This window comes from Salvelinus alpinus, chromosome 28 (genome assembly GCF_045679555.1).
Source record: "Salvelinus alpinus chromosome 28, SLU_Salpinus.1, whole genome shotgun sequence".
Taxonomy (NCBI): Eukaryota; Metazoa; Chordata; class Actinopteri; order Salmoniformes; family Salmonidae; genus Salvelinus; species Salvelinus alpinus.
The window spans coordinates 29688429-29708488 of NC_092113.1; the positions used below are offsets into that span (position 1 = coordinate 29688429).

Below are 20060 nucleotides of genomic sequence, written 5' to 3' on the forward strand. Positions count from 1 at the left end.
TATGACCATCTGCCAATCAGCACACGTTCTTGAAGGTCAATTCCACCACTTTTCAACCTGATCGTGGACTACAGGAAGCTGATCGTGTACTATAGGAAAAGTCTCATTAACATCGACAGGACTGAAGTGGAGACTGGTGGGGCAGAGACTGGGGGAGAGAGAGTGGAGGAGAGAGAGTGGAGGCACGACTGGGGGGAAACAGACTGGGGGGGAAAGACTGGGGGGGAGACTGGGGGTGAGACGGGGGGGAGTGGAGGAGAGACTGCAGAGGGAGAGGTTGGGGAGGAGTTTGGAGGGGAGAGAGTGGAGGAGAGACTTGGGGGAGAGAGTGGAGGAGAGACTGGGGGGAGAGGCTGGGGGGAGAGAGTGGAGGAGAGACTGGGGGGAGAGGCTGGGGGGAGAGAGTGGAGGAGAGACTGGGGGGAGAGGCTGGGGGGAGAGAGTGGGGGAGAGACTTGGGGGAGAGGCTGGGGGGAGAGAGTGGAGGAGAGACTGGGGGGAGAGGCTGGGGGGAGAGAGTGGGGGAGAGACTTGGGGGAGAGGCTGGGGGGAGAGGCTGGGGGGGGAGGCTGGGAAAGAGACTGTGGGAAGTGGGGGCTTATTGCCATTCCCTGGATAATCAGCAGGGGTACAGCAAATGTGACCATCCAGAGCTGTGAAGCTGGAAGCTGTAGACAAAGCATTCCCATCCCCTTCACGTTCCCTGTAAGGACCAGCCAGGAGGGTTTCTCTGGATCCTGGTCCAGGGGGGGGGGGGGGGTTCTGCTACATTTAGATGGGATTCTCTACGTAATATATATATTTGTAATAATGACAATTACAACAATACTGAATGAACACTTATTTTTACTAAATATAATAGATAAATAAAATCAATTTAGTCTCAAATAAATAATGAAACATGTTCAATTTGGTTTAAATAATGCAAAAACACAGTGTTGGAGAAGAAAGTAAAAGTGCAATATGTGCCATGTAAAAAAGCTAACGTTTAAGTTCCTTGCTCAGAACATGAGAACATATGAAAGCTGGTGGTTCCTTTTAACATGAGTCTTCAATATTCCCAGTTAAGAAGTTTTAGGTTGTAGTTATTATAGGAATCTATAGGACTATTTCTCTATACCATTTGTATGTCATATACCTTTGACTATTGGATGTTCTTATAGGCACTTTAGTATTGCCATCCTAATCTCAGGAGTTGATAGGCTTGAAGTCATAAACAGCGCTGTGCTTCAAGCATTGCGAAGAGCTGCTGGCAAACGCAGGAAAGTGCTGTTTGAATGAATGCTTACGAGCCTGCTGCTGCCTACCACCGCTCAGTCAGACTGCTCTATCAAATATCAAATCATAGACTTAATTATTATATAATAAACACACAGAAATACGAGCCTTTGGTCATTAATATGGAAACTATCATTTCGAAAACAAAACTTTTATTCTTTCAGTGAATACTGTGAAAACTGTTCCGTATTTTATCTAACGGGTGGCATCCATACGTCTAAATATTCCTGTTACATTGCACAACCTTCAATGTTATGTCATAATTATGTAAAATTCTGGCAAATTAGTTCACAATGAGCCAGGTGGCCCAAACTGTTGCATATACCGTGACTCTGCGTGCAATGAACGCAAGAGAAGTGACACAATTTCCCTAGTTAATATTGCCTGCTAACATTAATTTATTTTAACTAAATATGCAGGTTTAAAAAAATATACTTCTGTGTATTGATTTTAAGAAAGGCATTGATGTTTATGGTTAGGTACATTCGTGCAACTATTGGACTTTTGTTAAATCACCACCCATTTGGCAAAGTAGGCTGTGATTCGATGATAAATTAACATGCACCGCATTAATTATATGCAATGCAGGCTAGTTAACCTAGTAATATCATCAACTATGTGTAGTTAACTAGTGATTATGTGAAGATTGATTGTTTTTTATAAGGTAAGTTTAATGCTAGCTAGCAATTTACCTTGGCTCCTTGCTGCACTCGCATAACAGGTGGTTTGTTATGATTCTTATGAAAACTTGAAATCATCCCGAATTATTCGGCCATGTCGATTATTCGGTCAACCTCTAGTTTATACAGCATTTCACTGCAAAATAGATTAAGCTAGCTAAGTACAGTAGGGGTCGGATTGCTTGGTGCAGACAGAGTGGTTGGAAGATATTTGACCTTATATGATTGGAACAAATATCCCCCTGTCCCAACATGCCTATGCTAAGTGCTGTTGTGATCTTATTGTGTATACACTGGTGTTAGATGTCTACTGTCAGGACATACAGGATATGTGTTTTACATTTCCCTGTTCTTCTAGTCCATAGAAACTCTATCCACCACCCCTGTTTCTGTCTTGGTAGATGGATCAGTGAACCTCTCCCCAGTTGGCAGGCGACAGTCTCTCTCTCTTTCCTCATACAGGGAGCACCTGTGTCATCTTGGCCTAATTAAGACAATTTATCTCCAGCCGCTCTGCCTCCACACACACAGGCTGCTGTCACCACAAAGCAGCTACACACAGGCTGCTGTCACCTCAGGTTGCTGTCACCACAAAGCAGCTACACATAGGCTGTTGTCACCACAGGCTGCTGTCACCACAGGCTGTTGTCACCACAAAGCAGCTACACACAGACTGCTGTCACCACAATGCAGCTACACACAGACTGCTGTCACCACAATGCAGCTACACACAGACCGCTGTCACCACAGGCTGCTGTCACCACAGGCTGCTGTCACCACAGGCTGCTGTCACCACAGGCTGCTGTTGCCGCAAAGCAGCCCAGGAATGCCCCAGGCTGCACAACACAACCCTACCGCTGAGCTGAGCCAGGCTGGGCTAGGAAACCCCTCAGCACTTTTCTGTGTCCAGTCTACACACACACACATGCACACACACACACACAAACACACACAGTGAGCAACCTGGAGGCATGTTAACTACAGACCTCTCTAGTTAAAACTCTGTGGGTTACTGACGCAGAGCAAGCAGCCACTTCAATCCTCCCCCAGGCTATCCATCAACATGTCAGATGGACATCCCATGAGGGTGTCCACTCTGTCAACCAGTAGTGTTTATGTCCAGGCCCTACAGGCCTTGTTGATAGGATTTGAATTATCCACGTGTCTGGGAGATTTCTTGGTTGCACAAGATTTCAATTCTCACTTGCTGTTTTGTGGCTTATTATCTTAGATGAGACAAAGCAGAACAATCGCCCACACACAGCGACAGAGAGAGAGAGAGAGATGTTGCTGTTTAGTGTTTTCCCTCTGCCTTGCCAAACTCTGCTGATTTACAGTGACAAAGGGTGGTCGGCACCCGTCTCCTAAGACACCGCTTCATTTGAGAGCGATCCTACAAACCTTTAGAAGGGCCAGAAGCATAAAAAGCAGAAGCCTAACTCTCTGATTAGCATATTTATGGCTGGTTGGATGAGGCAGACTCTCGTGTAAAAAAAAAAAAAAAAAAAGGAATTCCTTCGTTTGCTAATCAAGTGGGGCGCTAGATCTTGACCGCATGGGAGAAACACACTACACTTCCAACAGGAAGGACTGTCTGTTGCACTCCTCTCTCTGTCTCTCTACCTCTTTCTCTCCTTCGTTCTCTGCTCTCTCTCGTTATCTCACTCTCTCTCGCTATCTGTTTCTCTCACTCTTCTCTCTCTTTCTCCTTCTCTCTCTCTTGCCTTATTTGGACCCAGTGAAGTTTATAGAGTAATAAAACAGTGTAAATACCTTGTGATTTACATCAGTACTCTGTGGTTACAGCTTCTGGTCTTAATTGATCAAAATGACATGGCTCATGGTGGTGTTAGGTTTGCCATGCTGACGTATGTGGTCTTAAAGTCTTAATAAGGATATTATGTGACGTCATTGTAATTGTATGTTGATCCACAGGTATGTTATTTTCAGTGTACCAAGATCACTTAATGCTGTGTTCAAATCATGTGCCATAATTACTGTATGTGGTTAAGGAGGGTTTACTTTGGTCAACCCACTTTACATGGTCTCCTAAAATTCATCCCAAATCTGCTTTCTAATCCAGACACAGTCAATCTCCCAGCTGCCAATCACTCTGTCCCTCAATCAGAGAGAGGATGGGCCACCATCCACCCTACCTCTGACCTAACCCTGCTAATCGCTAAACACGGACATCAAATTCAATTGTGTTATGGGCAAAGCCAGAAAATAACAATTTGCTCTCTTCACAATGTACTGTTCTGTAGCTGTGGTAAAGATTCAGTAGTGCCGTCATATTTGTACCCAAAGCCTCTCTTCACTCTCTCGCTCTCTTCCTCCCCTCCCTTTCCCTCTCTCGCACCCTTCCTCCCCTCCCTTTTCCTCTCTCGGTCCCTTCCTCCCCTCTCTCTCCCTCTCTTGCGCCCTTCCTCCCCTCCCGCTCCCTCTGGGGCCTTCCACCTCTCTCTCCCCTCCCCTCTCTCTCTTCCTCCACTCCCACTCTCGCTCCCTTCCTCCCCTCCCCTCTCGCTCCCTTCCTCCCCTCCCCTCTCTCTCTGTTCCTCCACTCCCTTTCTCGCTCCCTTCCTCCCCTCCCTCTTTTGCTCCCTTCCTCCCCTCCCTCTCTCGCTCCCTTCCTCCCCTCCCTCTCTCGATCCCTCCCCTCCCTCTCTCGCTCCCTTCCTCCCCTCCCCTCCGCTCACTCTCTCTTACTCCACTCCCTCTCTCGCTCCCTTCCTCCCTCCCTCTCTCGCTCCTTTCCTCCCCTCCATCTCTCGCTCCCTTCCTCCCCTCCCTCTCTCGCTCCCTTCCCTCCCTCTCTCGTTCCCTTTCCCTCTCTCGCTCTTTTCCTCCCCTCCCTTTCCCTCTCTCGCTCTTTTCCTCCCCTCCCTTTCCCTCTCTCGCTCTCTTCCTCCCCTCCCCTCCCCTCCCCTCCCCTCCCCTCCCCTCCCTCCCTCCCTCCCTCCCTCCCTCCCTCCCTCCCTCCCTCCCTCCCTCCCTCCCTCCCTCCCTCCCTGCCCCAGTAACCTATTTTACTGCAGCCGCAGCATGGCATGTATTGATGTGAAAGCTGAATTGTGATTATATGAACTATTATGATTGTAAAAATGAAAAACAGCAATCACTGTGAATGTCCTTAGAATAAGAGAGGAAAAGGGGGATTTTGAATGAAAGAGAGGATTTGTGGTGTAGTGTATGTGAGTGTGTTTGTCAGCACGTGTGTTATTCGTCTCACAATACTTGTATGTGTGGAAAGGGTGATCTCAATTTGTATTTGCATTGAATTAATTTGAGAATTCATGTTATAAATCCAGTCCTCTATCGCCCCCTGTTGGTTGAGATTGTATGTTACTGAAGGATGATCAACAGCACTGTAAAATCAGAAACCTCTCAGGATCTACATTTGTGGGCACAAAATAAGTTACATACATGCTCAAAACCTCTAACTCCACATTTGTGACCAACACATGCTAATGGAAGCTCCTTTTGTGTTTCAGATTCTGTTCGATCAAGCCCAGAGATCTGTGAAGCAGCAGCTGCACAATTTTGTGAAAGAGTAAGTTTAAAACAATGTTGTCTCATGCTGTCTCTCCTAAATAACTATGTAGCTTGAGACCATTTCTCACACATCCAACGTCTCCTTGTTTGGCCTGGAAGCTTTTCTGATTTATGGTGTTGGTGGACAACATCATAGGTGTGAAGCAGACAGACTATCCCCAGTCTCAGGGCCTTTTACCTGGGAAAGGTCAGGGGTTATGGCCCTGGTCCGGTTTCTGTCTTAACCTCCCAGGAAAAGCTGGGGTGAACTGGAAGGGAGAATAAGGAACACGCGTATCTAACAAACTTCATTCTCCTTGGTGAATCTGTCAACCACAAACAGTATTGTCATTCCCAACCATGTGTTCCACTTACCCCTGTTATCTGGTCAGGTACAACTAAAGGAATCACATGAAGTGTCCCTTGTTAAACCCAATCTCACTGTCATCCCCAATTTCTCATTCTCAGGGATGTCCGTAAGTTCAAGGAGACCAAGAAGCAATTTGACCGCATGCGTGAGGACATGGAGATAGCCCAGGTGAAGAACGCCCAGGCTCCCAGGAACAAGCCCCACGAGGTGGAGGAGGCCACCGGAACACTCAGCATCACCAGGAAGTGCTTCAGACACCTGGCCCTCGACTACGTACTTCAGGTGAGACAGACAACATAACCAGAGTCATACATGGACTCAGATAGATCCCTTTGGATCCTGTAGGTCTAGAATAGAATAGAATATAGAATATCTCAGCATGGTTATAGCTTGGCATGCCCACATGTTGCCTCCTCTGTCTCCGGACAGTTACTCAATTTGCCTCTGGGAACAGAGTGACTGATGTGGTGTGATCGCTGTAGCTTCCTCTGTCTGCAGTATGTATTGTGTCTGCCGGCACTAACGTCCTCTCTGCTCTAATCTGGAGTGTGTGTGTGTCTGTGTGACCCTGTTTGGTTTTAATTGAAAGTGGCTGAAGGCAGAGAAGGTCACGGGTGTGTCTGAAGATTTATTCTAGAGACCTCTCAAATGTAGCGCAATATCTCATTTAGGTTTGCATCGTTCTTTAAGATAGCCAATGAGCTGAATTTCTGAATTCTTTGTTTTATCCCTAAAATGCCAACATGATGACCATGATTAGTTCATATATAGAGCATCACAGTATCATGTTGATTTTTAGTTCATAACATACAACAAACTGAGAGACTGGCAGGACTGAAGGACACAAATGTCGTATATTGTTGGTCACTATACTGACAACAGTGAGGTGTATCTATTGTCCACAAGAGGGAGATGTTTCAATGCACAGTAGTATCAGATAAGACTGTTACTCACCTCTTCCCCTCTTGCAGATCAACGTCCTTCAAGCCAAGAAGAAGTTTGAGATCCTAGATGCTGTAAGTGCCCTTAACGTCCGATCCATCACTATAGAGTGCAGTGCTGTAGAGTGAGTGTTTTGTTGTTTTTAAAAACACACCAATAATGTATTGCTTATATTCTCCTGTCTGTCTGTCTGTCTGTCTGTCTGTCCCCTGCAGATGCTGTCCTTCATGCATGCCCAGTACTCCCTCTTTCAGCAAGGCTACAACCTGCTGGATGAGATTGACCCCTACATGAAGAAGCTGGCTGCTGAGGTGAGCTTCACCACCTCCCTCACCATCCTCATCCAGAGCCGCAGACAGCCTACTGCTGTGCTGTTAGCCCCTAAGCCCTGCGTCCTGATTGGTATTAGATTGGTTCTGATTGGAAATATCGACCCAGGCACAGTTGCATCACCAATGGATGCTCTGTCCGCTGCTGTGCTGTCTGTTTACATAACAGTGCATTAGCCTTCTGATTTGACTGTGGGAAACTTCTGACGTTATCAGTTAAAAGATCCCTGAATGTGCTGGGTGGTCGACGTAGAAGATACAGTGTTAGTGAAAGACTTCAGCAGCATAGTATCCTGTCAGGTGGAATACATGTACAGTATGCTAAATAGTGAAACAGACCTGAGTCAGTGCTTCATTACACAACATTGACCTCTCACACGTCATTGCGTTTGGGCTCTGGTAGTTCAAAGTGCTGTAGTCAATTGCTGAGCATCACTCTTGAATCAATCTGACTGCTATGTTGGAATTGCTCATGCTTAAAATGATGCGCTTCCATGGATATTCCTTGGCTTGAGCTCTTCTCTACTCACACATCTCAGCTATGTGACCAACCTCATCTGAGTGTGTTTTTTAATCTTGTTTCCAGTTGGATCAGTTGGTGATTGACTCGGCCATGGAGAAGAGGGATATGGAACACAAGCACGCCACCATACAGCAGAGGGTAAGCAAGCAGCTATTTCACGTTTCTCCCTTTCCTCTGGAAGTTGGCGAGGTCTGGGTCTGGGACTGACTTTGCTAGCCTGTAGGGTATACTAAAAAACAGGATCAAGGCGTTAGCCAAAAAATAAGCTTGAAATGGGCACGATCTAATTGATTCAAGCAAGAACACACATCTAAGTTTCGCTTTTATGACGAACCAGAAGATCAGTAGTTATTTCTGTTTGCTTGTCAAAGTTAGCGGGCTAACTCATTGATCCTAATTTATAGTATACCCCTCTGGTTCCATACTGCAGTGGCTCCCAACTCCGTCCTTCAGTACCCCCAAAAGCACACAATTCTGTTGTAGCCTCAGTTAAGCACACCTGATTTAATTTGTCAACTAATCATCAAGCCCTACATGAGTTGAATCAGGTGAGTTTATCTGGGGATACTACAAAAATGTGTGCTGTTGGGGGTACTGGAGAACTGGATTGGGGAAACACTGCCATACTGTATGTGCCATAGCCATGACTCCTCTATCGTTGCCATGCACCATACATGTATGGCTTGATAATGATGGAAGAGGTATAGGGGACTAGGTCTAGGTCTTCTGTGAGTTGGCCATGTCTGTACTGGGGTTGGGCTGGGAGTTTGGCTGTGTTTTAGGGCACACATTACACGTCAGAGCTCCCTCCAGTCCAGTGAGTCCACCACCTGGCTCTGACTGTCTTCTGCTATGACTGGGGGATTAGGAAGGAGACTGGTGAGCGTTTTGATTAGTCTGCCTCAGAAAGGCCGGTCATTGATTTAAACTGTTAAATCAGGTGGAATGAAGTGCTTTAAGAGGCTAATAATCCCAGTTGTGTCTACTGTAAATAACAATGCTCAGCACTTTTGGTATATGCTAGGCTAGCTAATCATTGGGATTTGTGGCCCGAACTGTGTTTTTTAAATCCAGTAAAATGCTGACAATTGAAATGTGTGTTCTCTCTGTCATAGTCTCTGATGTTATTTTAGTGTTTTCACAGATCATTTTGGTCTCAGATGCAGGTCCCCTGTGCAATGCTATATTTACTGACAAATGTACCTGTCTGTTTGCTGTCAGTTTGCTGTCAGTTTTCTGTGAAACTGACAGCAAACAGACAGGTACATTTGAGGAAAAATCTAAATAAAATTGATTTCAAGAGCGTAATTTTAGTTGAGCTCTTATTAAGAACTTTCCATTTCATGACATGTCAAATGTGGCAAACAAACACATAAGGCAATAGTTCCTCAACACTCAGGAAGTCTGTCCTGTCTGTCCATATCTGTTTGTGCTGTCCTGTCTGTCCTGTCTGTCCATATCTGTTTGTGCTGTCCTGTCTGTCCTGTCTGTCCATATCTGTTTGTGCTGTCCTGTCTGTCCTGTCTGTCCATATCTGTTTGTGCTGTCCTGCCAACTCCTACAACAATGACCGTAGGAAAGACATCCCAAACAGATCTGGGACCAGGCTAGTCCTGTCCTGGTTGTGAATGTATAATCCCTGGCCTGTTGACTGGGACTTCCTGAGTTCCTCATGATCTCCATATGAATGAGACACTATAGGGTCCAGTCTCAGGGTCCAGAGCCCCAGGAGCAATACTAATTTACCTCAGGAAGGATCAGTAGCCATCTGTCCATCCGCCTGCAGACCACCAGGCAAGCAGCCCTGGAAACCCCACTCACACCAGGCCACTGCCCGCAGTCTGCAGACAGACAAACAGGAGAGTGCAGAATGGATGTGGGCCCAGCAGTTATTGATCTGTTTATGCCCTGAAGACCAGTGCTTCTAAACACAAGCATCAAACCAACACATTCCACTGGCAAGTGGTAGTTTGTGTTAGTTTGATGCCTGTGAAAATTATGTCAGCATCTGATCACAGGTAAAATGTAGGCACGTTTTAAAGAAGAGCTCAAATATCAGAGATAGTAGCTAGGTTTACATCTAGATTTTCATGTGAATATTCTAAAAATCAGTGGTATGTTTCCACCAAACTGAGGTAGTGGACACAAAATGTACTTTTTCATGTACCGAATAAAAATCAAATGTTCAATTTGTGCCCATCGCCTTTTTCAACTCCACCGATAATTGTTGCGTTAAATAGCAAATGTGCCAACTCTGGTTTTGGTACATGCGTTCCAGCCAACAGTTTGCAGAAACAGTGCAGGTAGGCTATGTGGATAGTCTACATGATGAGATTATGGATAAGAGTGAGAATATTTCTAGTTGTCAAATGGCAGTCAAGCATCGATCATCATGTCACCAGAACAAGACCCTCAACATTTATTGGAATGATCATAATTCATTTAATCTGTAGCCTAATTTAAACTGCATGGTTTCCTGAGTCATAGTGGGAGGACCACACACCATGTCATCGTGTGACTCCAAGTTTACTTCCATATCATGGTTATTATATCAATAATACGTTTCCACCGCCATTTCTCACATAATTCATTTTACCGACACCAAAAGATCCCACCATGTCGAACAAACAAATTATCTGTCGCCATTTATAAATTGTACTGAAACTTCCTGTTTCCATCACAGCTGTCGAGATGTATTTTTATACAGTAGGACTTTACTTGCATAAAAACTGTGGATGGAATGTGGTTACTGGCTTCCAGAGTCAGATGATGAGATGTTGTAGGCCAATAAGTAGGATTATAATCTGAGGTACAATGAAGCATGGAAATTATTGTATTATCACCCCCCCCCCCCCCCCCCCGCCCAAATTGGTCTGCAATGCCCTCTTGCATGTTATAACACTGCCTTCTCTCTCTCTCTCTCTCTCTCTCTCTCTCTCTCTGTTTCTCCAACAATGCTGCAATCTGCTCTCCCAGACCCTCATGCAGGTGAGTACATGTTATACTTCACATGTCTGTTGCCTGCTTCCTGTGAGAGACACACGCAGACGTACATCACAGAACAGCTCAGATGTGCCATTACGTTAGCCAACCTCTTTGAAGTTATCTTAAGCTCTAGTGTGTGGGGCTGCAGACACCTACTACAGCACACTGAGTATTGTATATGAAGCAATCAGAACCACAGAGCTTTGTATGACTGCTATAGGCATAGCATCAGATAGTATAGCATATAGTTTGTTCTGAAGTGGGTCGCTCTGGTTCTGTTCTCTTTTGTTCAGAAGTTTTTTGCTGAATGGTTCTCTGTGTGTTTTGTAGATTCCCTGAGGCAAAGAAAGGTTGAATCTTATTGATGGACTTATTCTGCAAGTGCAGATCAGACCGGATATTGGTTCTCAATCTCATAGTATTGGGAAATGTGTTTCTTATCACACCACTTCAAGCATCATATTATATCTCAGCTAAAACATTTGATAAATCAGCAGAGGTCTTCAACAACGGGCAGCAGTCTAGCCTACATTTTCTGTGTTCTCTTGCTAAAGTCATACTCCGCTCTGAAAATGTGAAATCTCAGGGGTTTGTTTGTCCTTGTCACATTTGAACATGAGAAATAACCCTTGTGTAAACATACATGAGATAATGGGGCCCCCCTGACATAGTACAAGCAGAGAGGAGAATAAAGTGCTGCCACTGTGTGACATGTACACCGGTATGACCTCTCTGGTACACAGAGCAGAGAAAGTGTTCCACTGTGTGACATGTACACCGGTATGACCTCTCTGGTACACAGAGCAGAGAAAGCCTGTACATGTCAAGCCCCTGAGAGGTTTTATTCATTTTTAACACTGGTTTTAATGGAGGAACTCTGTCCTGGCCAAGTTTGCCTGTGTAGTTTGTAACCACCATGCATCACTCTGGCTCTACACTACTACCGTACAATCACATAATTTGAGGCTACTGTTCCTGTAGCATCAGCTTGTTATTGAATTAGGCTAAATACAAAATAACATTTTGGTCACAAAAAATAAATAGGCCTAATTAATTTTCAACACTTGAATATTCAGATTTCAGATATAAAATGTAATATATATTTTAAGCTATCACACGCATTATCAGCTTTTTGCAGGACTGATTTATAATGGGTGGTTAGGGGAATGAGAATGTGGGAGTTATATTTCTCCAGTGTTCTGCTGTGTCTGATAACTCAGATGGGCTCGGTTCCATGGTAACTGTTTCCCATGGCAACAGAGTAGGGAGAGCTAAATGAACCAAGTGGGTTCAGGATTAGGACAGGCAGGCTGTTGTGTTGTGGGGCTAAGGCTGGTAAGGCTAATTAATGGCAGATGACACCTCAGGCATAATGGGACAAGAAGATTCTGGCTGGTTGCAGACAATAGGGGTGTAGTATGTCGCTGCAGACACACTGGCTAATCAGTGCCACCAACTGTCCTGTCCTGGCCAGGGTCCATTGGGCAGAGAGTGAGGTGCAGCCATGTATCCCTTCACCAGGTGGGTGATGAATCAGAATGTTCCTTCCCAGTCTGTTTAGTCTAGTTTAGTGTAGTCTCGGGTGTCCACCCACGTGGGTGAAAACGCGCTTTGGTGAGGGAATTTCACTTCCTTATATTATAAAATACATTGTACCAAGACACATATGATTCTTCATGTTCTGAATCATTCAGTGGGGTTTTTCTCTGACACATCAACATTATATCCAAAAAGTCAGATTTCGTAACCTAATACATCTGATAATAACCACCGAGCTCAGTTGACATAACGGTGCAGGTTTCTCCTAATGTTTGAGGAATGGACATTTGGTGGTGGTCGTCCTAAAAGTTGTTTCCGCGGGTCGCAAAAAGCTACATTAGCATGACACGAGCTGAATTCAATTTGAAAGATTTTGAAAATAAAAAGCTTGGTATACGCTCAGTGCTCCGTTGACATTTCAGAGAGATAGGAATATTGTTTTTGTGAAAAGGGAACATAACAGATTCCTAACTAAGGGATACTGAGATAGTGCTCATGATGAGAATGATGATTTTAATATCTTGCCCACTCAACATTTCAGTCAAGCAGTCTGTCTCTATCCAATATCCAAGGGAGGGGTAATGGCAGAATACGTCAATAATGGGCCTTGCTCTCTGTCCAGATGAAAGCCTGCAGAGTGTCTGAGACCCATGTAGCATGGCTCTGACCCATGTAGCATGGCTCTGACCCATGTAGCATGGCTCTGACACATGTAGCATGGCTCTGACACATGTAGCATGGCTCTGACCCATGTAGCATGGCTCTGACCCATGTAGCATGGCTCTGACCCATGTAGCATGGCTCTGACCCATGTAGCATGGCTCTGACCCATATAGCATGGCTCTGACACATGTAGCATGGCACATGTAGCAAAACCTCATGGTTAACCCCTCACAGCTCTGTACTCAGTAGCCTATGGCCTCTTCTCTCTGAGGAACATGGCTTCTGGAATTCACAGTTTTCACCAGCATGGATTGCAACATACTTTCTAATTGTGCAATTGATGGAATTAAATATAGTCTAATTTCAATAATTTACTTATCAAATAAAACACAAATGGGATTGCACGTGTAAATAGTAAGATTAATTTGGAGTCATCTGATCCCATTAATAATTGTTGAAATGGGTCTGACCAGAGCCATGAATATACATGAGTCTGTGTTTGACTATCTCACAGGCTGCTGCTGTGATGTCCTTTCACATTCCACAGCTCCCAGTCCTCCTCTGGCAAAACTTCCCTGCTGCTGGCCAGCATCCTGATGACAATCTGCTCATATAGGCTAAGTTTAGGGTGCCCAGGTTAGGGGACAAAACAAAGCTCTAACAGTAAATAAGTTAGTTAAAGTAGTCTAAAGTAAATGTGTTGTAAGCTATTTGATGTCTGTTTGTTTTGAACATGGTAGGCTAGCTGACTGCGTTGGGAAAAAAAGATGATTCACTGCTAGTCATTTCTTCTACCAGATCATTAGTAATGAAGGGCCTTGTAACAGTATGAGTAACCTAATATCATAGAGCAGAAAATATTTGCTTCCCTTCTTCATAACATGTGTGAGCTTACTCAAAAGGCATCTACATGTTTATGGTAAGGATTTGTATTATTGATGGCAACTGGAAATGTATACGTGCATAATTGTGTAGGCTAGGCTAAATGTAAATGTGCTGCTACTGACAGCTGTTCTATAGTGGCTTGCATTTAGGTTGTTTACTCTTTGTTCGGCTACATGGCAAATAGGCTCATAGCTTCTTAGTGGTGATTGCTTGATTAACTGAACTGGTTGCCAATTGGTTTTCCCCTTCTGCAGAACGTGCACGGGGTCCGAGGTTTGAGGAGTTGTAAAAGTGTCCAAACAGCGCAGCGTGGATTCTGGTGTTACTTTAACACTCTGCCAGTCTCTGGGTCAAGAGCGACTTCTAGTCTAAGTTCGACGTGCCGCAAATAAATTGGCAGCTGTATGATAATAAGCTCTAATCCAAAACCTCACACAGCAGCAAGCAGTTGGCTACGCGCATTTATCCACATGTCTGCGTAGTGGAATTAGGCACAATGCAGGACTCTGACGGTTCGAGCATTTTTCAGCGTTCAGAGATCAGAGAGGATTTAACTGACACTTGTAACTCCACAGAGATGCCTATTCAATGAGCATTTGATTAGATTAGATATTTTTTCTGTTTTATTTTTGTGTTTGCCTATTTACATGTCCAATGCTCTTGGATAATTTAAAACGTTTGAAAATGAAGATATTTGGAAGGTTGGACCACACTCTGGTGGGTTGAGTTTTATTTTGTAGTCTACTTTACTAATAATTGTTTCACTTTGTATAGTCTTGAGTATGTTTGTGTTATGTTGCTTTTTGGAGAGTTGACCTTTTGTGAAGTGAGGAGAGACATACTTTTAATAGGGATAGATTGTTTTTAATTTGTGTCATGACTTGATGGAGTATTGAACAGCTTATATTGGAAATGCAGTAGTTTATGGTAAACGGCAACAAATCGTCAGATCAGACTGTAACAACAAATCGTCAGATCAGACTGTAACAACAAATCGTCAGATCAGACTGTAACAATAAATCGTCAGATCAGACGGTAACAACAAATTGTCAGATCAGACTGTAACAATAAATCGTCAGATCAGACGGTAACAACAAATTGTCAGATCAGACTGTAACAATAAATCGTCAGATCAGACTGTAACAATAAATCGTCAGATCAGACGGTAACAACAAATTGTCAGATCAGACGGTAACAACAAATCGTCAGATCAGACTGTAACAACAAATCGTCAGATCAGACTGTAACAATAAATCGTCAGATCAGACGGTAACAACAAATTGTCAGATCAGACTGTAACAACAAATCGTCAGATCAGACTGTAACAACAAATCGTCAGATCAGACGGTAACAACAAATTGTCAGATCAGACGGTAACAACAAATTGTCAGATCAGACGGTAACAACAAATGGTCAGATCAGACGGTAACAACAAATGGTCAGATCAGACGGTAACAACAAATGGTCAGATCAGACTGTAACAGCAAATTGTCAGATCAGACTGTAACAGCAAATTGTACAATGCATATTTGTGCATGTCAAAAAGAGAGCTCTAGGGAGGAGAAAACATTGTATTATTTAAGTATGTGAATAGTAGTTGATGGCTGCTGCTGTGCTCAGTGCTGCTGATACCATTATGAAACTCAGCTGATCACAGTGGGTCTGATGGGATCTGACTGAGTGCACTGTCACTGGCATTCCTTTATCTAGGTCAATGTTGGAGCTATTTTAAATCATCCTAAAAGAAAGGCAGTACAATCCTCCCGTCAATCCTTCACTGTTTATTGCTTTTCATTAGAGAACTCATTATTCGAATGGAGCTTGACCACGCTGGGAACATTGTGTTCCAGTCTCATCAATAGGCTGTTTGTGTATTTGTCATGAAAAAGAAAACCAAATTCAATTGAAGCTAAATCAATGTTCTGTACCTATACACCAGGGGTGCATTCATTACGCAGATTCTGTTGCAAAACATTTTGCAATGAAAACAAGAGTTTCTATTGTACAAATTCAGGTAGGTCCCTCCCCGTTTCGTTCCTTTTTCTCTGTTTGCTTGCGCTGTTGGTTTCCGTTGCAAGACGTAATGAATACACCCCAGTCCATGGGTGAATGTCACGGACAAAGTCTCAGGACATCTAATGATTCTAATCTAATACTTAGATTCTTTCTTAACATTCCTCCCTTAAAGGAGCACCATATGAACTCTTTGAGAACTCTTTCATCAAGCCTATATTCACTAATGAGACAATGGTGTCTTGGCAAATGAAGCTTCACCACTGTGATGTAATGTGGTTAATGGGCCGTACAAAATATGCACCAAAATAGTTATCTAGCTAAAGGCATCATAGCTCTGTTGGAGTACACTTCTGTCTGTGTTGTGAGACATGCCTTTACCATATCTCTACAATGATTATCTCATTTAGCATGCAGGCTCAAATCAGGTTTTACCCAGCGTTTTTAACAGGAACCACGCTCCCAAAAATGGGGGGGACCATGTACAAAAGGTGCTGTCATTTCTAAACGGTTAATCCAATATGTATGAAAATCCCCTCAAATTAAATCTGACAGTCTGCACTTCACCCTCATTGTCATTGTATCCTTTCAAACTCAAAGTGCTAGAGTACAGAACCAAAATAACAAAAAAATGGTCACTGTCTAATGAATTATGGTGCTCACTGTATTTACCTCAGATTACACAGATCCACAAAGAATTCGAAAACAAACCCGATTTTGATAAACTCCCATATCTACTGGGTGAAATACCACAGTGTGCCATCACAGCAGCAAGATTTGTGACCTGTTGCCACAAGAAAAGGGCAACCAGTGAAGAACAAACACCATTGTAAATACAACCCATATTTATGTTTATTTATTTTCCCTTTTGTACTTTAACTATTTGCACGTTGTTACAACACTGTATATAGACATAATATGACATTTGAAATGTCTTTACTCTTTTGGAACTTCTGTGAGTGTAATGTTTACTGTTCATTTTTATTGTTTATTTCACTTTTGTATATTATCTACTTCACTTGCTTTGGCAATGTTAACATATGTTCCCATGCCAATAAAGCGCCTTGAATTGAATCGAATTGAATTGAGTGGGGAGAGGTTTACGGATATGGATGTTGACTTGTTAAAATCCATCAATGAAAGGCTTGCCGAACTTGATATCTTGGATATACTACGAGAGGACATCAATGCATTATGTGCCCATCTAGAATTCAGCCAATGTCAGATTGATGATCTAAGGAAAGAACATGGAGCTGAAAGGGACTGTAGACTCTATTCATGGCAAGGTGGAGGTGGTGCAAAGGGAGAACAAACAACTTTAAAAAACTTTCCTTGATGTACGGTGTCGATCAATGCGGGACAATCTAATCTTTTCAAGGATACCGGAGAATGACAACAGCAGACACTGTTCAAGACTTTATGTCAACTCACTGAAACTGCCCACTGATGTCGTGCGTAATGTCACTTTCTCCAGAGTCCATAGAATGGGTAAGGCCTCTGGGAATAGGACACGGGCTATTATTGCATGTTTTGAATATTTTAACCAAAAGGAAATGGCAAAGAGCAGGGGCAGAGATATCAGAAACCCTGATTTTGGAATGAATGATCACTTCCCCACGGAGATCAATGACAGGAGAAAAAAACTGTATCCCATCATGAAGGAAAAGCATTGCCTGAATCAACAAGTCTGATTGGTGAAGGATACATTTTACCTCAACAGGCAACTGTATCGGGACTCTAGAGTAACTCCCTGGCTATTTTAATCCAACTGTATCGCGATTCTAGAGTAACTCCCTGGCTATTTTAATCCAACTGTATCAGGACTCTAGAGTAACTCCCTGGCTATTTTAATCCAACTGTATGGATTCTAGAGTAACTCCCTGGCTATTTTAATCCAATGTTAAAATCTGAGTTTGTGTGTCGTAGTAACTTCAACTATAATGAATACATGCTCTATTGATCTCCACTTGACAAGGAAAGGGTTGCATATAGCTCAGGTTAATGTATGTAGCCTTCCTAACAAAATACATGAGGTTTTTAACTTGGTCAACATAAATAATATTCATATTTTAGCTTTGATGAACATTCATGGATATAGTCTACTTAAACTGCATGCATGATCAGAAGGATAGCTAAATATTTACTGGGAAAGATTCTTAAGCAAACAACCCAAGTGTTAATTGGGAGTCAAGTGAACTACTGTTCTGTGGTCAAACAACCCAATCATTAATTGAGTCAGATGAACTACTGTTCTGTGGTCTAGGAAATGATTCAGCATGTGAAATTAGGAGGCTGCAGATTGAACAGAACAAAGCAGCAAGGATTGTTTTAAGGTGGAGATATGGTTCTTCTGTTGCAGTCATGCACAGTGCTCTTGGCTGGTCATCAATCAACAAGATAATTAAAAAAACATGCTCATTTTTTTTCACAATGTATACGATTTAAAACGGCCAAACTATATTCACAACAGTATTCCATTGGTAAGAGACAAACATTGAGTAAATACTAGGAATAGATAGTCCACCATCTATCCAGACAGAAATGAAAAATAGGCAAAATAACATGTCGATTTAGAGCAATAAAGAAATGTAATAATTTATCTGAGCAAACCAGAAACCTTACAATATATTAATTCAAACTATACTTTAGAACCATTTAAATATAATAAATTGGAAGGTTGTGCGGGACTATGGTAGATGAAGGATTCAATCTATCTTTTCAGACCGTTAAGAGTATTTACCTGGTCAATATGTCAGTGTATTATGTCTGTTTGTAACAGTGTGTTATATGTGAAAATGTGATCATATTATAAATTGTATCTTCATGTTTAAGGACTCTTGGAAGATTAGTTCAAATGAGGACTAAAAGAGATCCTAATAAAATCCAATAACATTTCTAGAATGATTATCTCTAGAATGATGCACGTCATAGCTGCTGCTCTCTAAATTGAACCAAGTTTAACCAGGTTTGATTAGGGTATAGTGATTCAGGTTAGACTAGAGAACTGACAGCACCAGGACACTGATTTAGCTGTCTTTATTTGTTCAAGGAGGGCAGTGTTTGGTGTAAATGAAGACACTGTGAAAAATGTATTGGGTAATAAATGTTTTCTTGAGTCAGAAGATGGTTACGCAATCGTTTGTGTCACAGTCGACATTTCAAATGTGAGTTCCTTAAGGGCACAGCGAATCACTCTGTGAGGATGCAGGCGTGCTTTTCACATCACATACATGTGCACACACTTGATTGTGTTTATATGACTGGCCATTTATGCATCTTGCAAGGAAGGCTTACAGTATATCCTGATTTGATGTGATCAACTCAAATTGTATTTGTCACATGCTTCGTAAACAACAGGTGTAGACTAACAGTTAAATGCTTACTAACGGGCCCTTCTCAATAATACAGAGAGAAGGAAAATAGAGAAATAATGGAAAAATAGTAGCACAAGGAATAAATAATCAATACCCAACGATTAACGATAACCTGGCTATATACACAGAGTACCAGTAACGAGTCAACGTGCAGGGGTACGAGGTAATTGAGGTAGATTGTCATATATACTGAACAAAAATAAACACAACATGTAACAATTTCAAAGATTTTACTGAGTTACAGTTCATTTAAGGAAATCAGTGAACTAAAATAAATGTATTAGGTCCTAATCTATGGATTTCACATGAATACAGGGAATACAGATATGCATCTACTTGTCACAGAGATACCTTAAAAAAAAGTTAGTGGCGTGGATCAGTATCTGGTGTGACCACAATTTCCCTCATGCAGCGTGACACATCTCCTTCCCATAGAGTTGATCAGGCTGTTGATTGTGTCCTGTGGAATGTTGTCCCACTCCTCTTCAATAGCTGTGCGAAGTTGCTGGATATTGACAGGAACTGGAAGACGCTGTTGTACAGATCGAGGAAGAACTGGAACATTTTTAGCTTCCAGGAATTGTGTACAGATCCTTGTAACATGTGGCCGTGCTTTATCATGTTGACACACGAGGTGATGGCAGCAGATGAATGGCACGACAATGGGCCTCAGGATCTCGTCACGGTATCTCTGTCCATAAAAATTGCCATTGATAAAATGCAATTGTGTCCGTTGTCCGTAGCTTATGCCTGCCCATACCATAACCCCACCGCCACCATGGGGCACTCTAGTCAAAACGGTGACATCAGCAAACTGCTTGTCCACACGATGCCATACACGTGGTCTGCGGTTGTGAGGCCGGTTGGACGTATTCTCTAAAATGACTTTGGAGGCAGCTTATGGTAGAAAAATTAACATAAAATTATCTGGCAAAAGCTCTTGTG

The 20060-nt window shown here is 42.9% G+C and overlaps 1 protein-coding gene across 1 annotated transcript in view; it reads left to right on the plus strand.

Moving 5' to 3' along the window:
- The window catches only part of LOC139557652 (arf-GAP with coiled-coil, ANK repeat and PH domain-containing protein 3-like), a 101017-nt gene that overhangs the window by 67079 nt on the left and 13878 nt on the right, over nt 1-20060 (plus strand). Inside the window, exons 5-10 of the mRNA XM_071372724.1 lie at nt 5453-5511; nt 5961-6144; nt 6834-6878; nt 7020-7115; nt 7720-7794; nt 10633-10644. Of these exons, the coding sequence (XP_071228825.1) occupies nt 5453-5511; nt 5961-6144; nt 6834-6878; nt 7020-7115; nt 7720-7794; nt 10633-10644 (471 nt within the window). The remainder of the gene's footprint in view (nt 1-5452; nt 5512-5960; nt 6145-6833; nt 6879-7019; nt 7116-7719; nt 7795-10632; nt 10645-20060) is intronic.